At 34.4% G+C, this 2298-nt stretch overlaps 1 protein-coding gene across 1 annotated transcript; it reads left to right on the top strand.

The window, feature by feature from the left end:
- The first annotated feature begins 297 nt into the window (after nucleotides 1–297).
- Nucleotides 298–1843, top strand: LOC145075929 (uncharacterized). The gene is made up of 2 exons (XM_079021994.1): nucleotides 298–444; nucleotides 506–1843. Exons 1-2 carry the CDS (start codon nucleotides 298–300, stop codon nucleotides 1841–1843), a joined length of 1485 nt encoding a protein of 494 aa, XP_078878120.1.
- Nucleotides 1844–2298: the final 455 nt, after the last annotated feature.

Genomic DNA, 2298 nt, shown 5'->3' with positions numbered 1-2298 from the left:
GTTAGACTTTTATTGAAAACCGGTTTACCGTTTCGTGGTCATGACGAGTCGGTTAACTCGAAAAATAGAGGGCTTTACATTGAAGTGTTAAAAGCCATTTGAGAGACTAGTGAAGATATTTTCAACAATACTTTAGAAAATGCTCCTAAAAACAATCAACTTATTTCCCCTAAAATTCAAAAAGAACTTGTGCAATGTTTTACACAAGAAGTACTTTTGAGTATTCATGAAGAGATTGGTCAAGATATTTTTGCTCTACTAGTTGATGAATCTAGTGATGTTTCAAAAAAGGAACAAATGGCTATTATTTTGCGTTATGTCGATAGTCTTGGCTTTATGAAAGAAATATTCATAGGACTAGTGCACGTGAAGGATACATCTTCTTTGACACTCAAAAACGCCATAAATGAAGTACTTACAAGTAATAAGTTTAGTTTTAGTCAGGTAATTTATTCTTTACTATTTTTTTATTTCAATTTAATTTAATATATATATATATTAATAGATAAGAGGACAAGGTTACGATGGGGCTAGCAATATGCGGGGGGGGGGGGGGGGGGGATTCAATGGTTTGAAAGCTTTGTTATTACAAGAGAATGACACAACTTTTTATGTACATTGCTTTGCACACCAACTTCAATTAGTAGTTGTGGTTGTAGCAAAGAAGCATGATGGTGTTAGTGACTTTTTTGAGCAAATTTTGTTGGTGGTTAATGTTGTTTGTGCCTCATGTAAAAGAAAAGACTTACTACGAGAGCAAGCAAGAGAAAGAGTGCAAAAAGGCCTGTGTAGTGGTGAACTTGAAACCGGAAGAGGGTTAAATCAAGAGACAACACTTGTTCGAGCGGGAGAAACAAGATGGGGTTCACATTTCAACACACTCACAAGTTTGATGAAGTTGTTTGCAGATGTTCTTGTAGTTTTAGATTTTGTGAAAGAGGAGGGAGGGTCATTGGCAAACCGTCAACAAGCATCTGGAATCTTAGCATATTTTAAATCGTATGAGTTCGTGTTTTACTTACATATGATGTATGACACTTTACACCTCACGGGTACATTGTCAAAGCAACTTCAAAGAAAAGATCTAGACATTTTAGAAGCGACTTCAATCGTTAGAGAGACAATGAAGGCATTGCAGTCTTTTAGAAACATAGGGTTTGCTAGAATTTTGCCAAAAGTATCATCTTTTTGTCAAACACACAAAATTGATACTTTAGATATGGAAGAGTTGTATATTGGTGCGAGAAAACGTAGGACTACAAAGACTAATAGGTTTCATTTTGAGGTTGAAATCTTCAACACGGTGGTAGATGTGCAACGTATAGAATATCAGGATCGATTTAGTGAAACAAGCACCCAATTACTAGAATACATGGGTGCTTTGATCCCTTGTGATTCATTTGCACAATTTGACAGATCAAAGTTATTGAAGTTGGGTAAGTTATACAAGTATGACTTTGATGATTCAGATATGATAGACCTTGAAGGACAACTTGAGATATTTTATCACTCTTGCATCAAAGATGAGCGCTTCACTAGTTTGAAAGGAATTTCCGACCTTTCTCGTTTGATGGTTAGTACGTGGAAGCATCGGTCTTATCCTTTAGTTTATAAGCTTTTAAAGTTGGCTTTGATATTACCCGTAGCAACCGCAAGTGGAGAAAGATGTTTTATAAAGATGAAGCTCTTGAAGACCGACTTACGTAACAAAATTGGTGATGAATTTTTGAACGACGCATTGCTTTGTAATGTCGAGATCGAAGCACTTGCGAAAGTTGAGAATGAAAAAGTAATGGAGGGTTTCAAAAGATGTCTGCACGAAGACGACAATTTTAAATTCTAATAGATCATTGTTATATTATGTTTAACCAGAAAAAAATTGTATTAGATGTTTTATAATATGTTTGACCGGATTTTATTTTTAATGTTTTATATTATGTTTGACCGGAAAAAAAATTATGCAACCCCTACTACTAATTCCTGCGTCTGCCCCTGGTTGCAAATTCTTTGTGACTTTTTGTGCATAGTCATTACAAGAGGATCATTGCATATAAGTTTAGAATCTAACAGATTGGTAAAGAATCTTGTATTCTTACATTTGTCATAAGGATTTGGAATTGTGAAATGAGCATAATTGAAATGTTTTCAATTGATCTATTCCACAAAGAAAGACCATAGGTAAACATAGTGCTCATGCTTGTAGCATGGGACAACTATTGTTTTAGTTCAAGTATTAAGTTGATTATTCGAAACATTATACAATGAATAATGAGTAATCAATATGACTTAAAAGTTTTG

The sequence above is a fragment of the Lactuca serriola genome, chromosome 9, assembly GCF_051521515.1.
Source record: "Lactuca serriola cultivar US96UC23 chromosome 9, Lser_US96UC23_V15, whole genome shotgun sequence".
Classification (NCBI taxonomy): Eukaryota; Viridiplantae; Streptophyta; class Magnoliopsida; order Asterales; family Asteraceae; genus Lactuca; species Lactuca serriola.
Note: the sequence above shows the minus strand (reverse complement) of the source record. Positions and strands in the feature narration are given on the sequence as shown.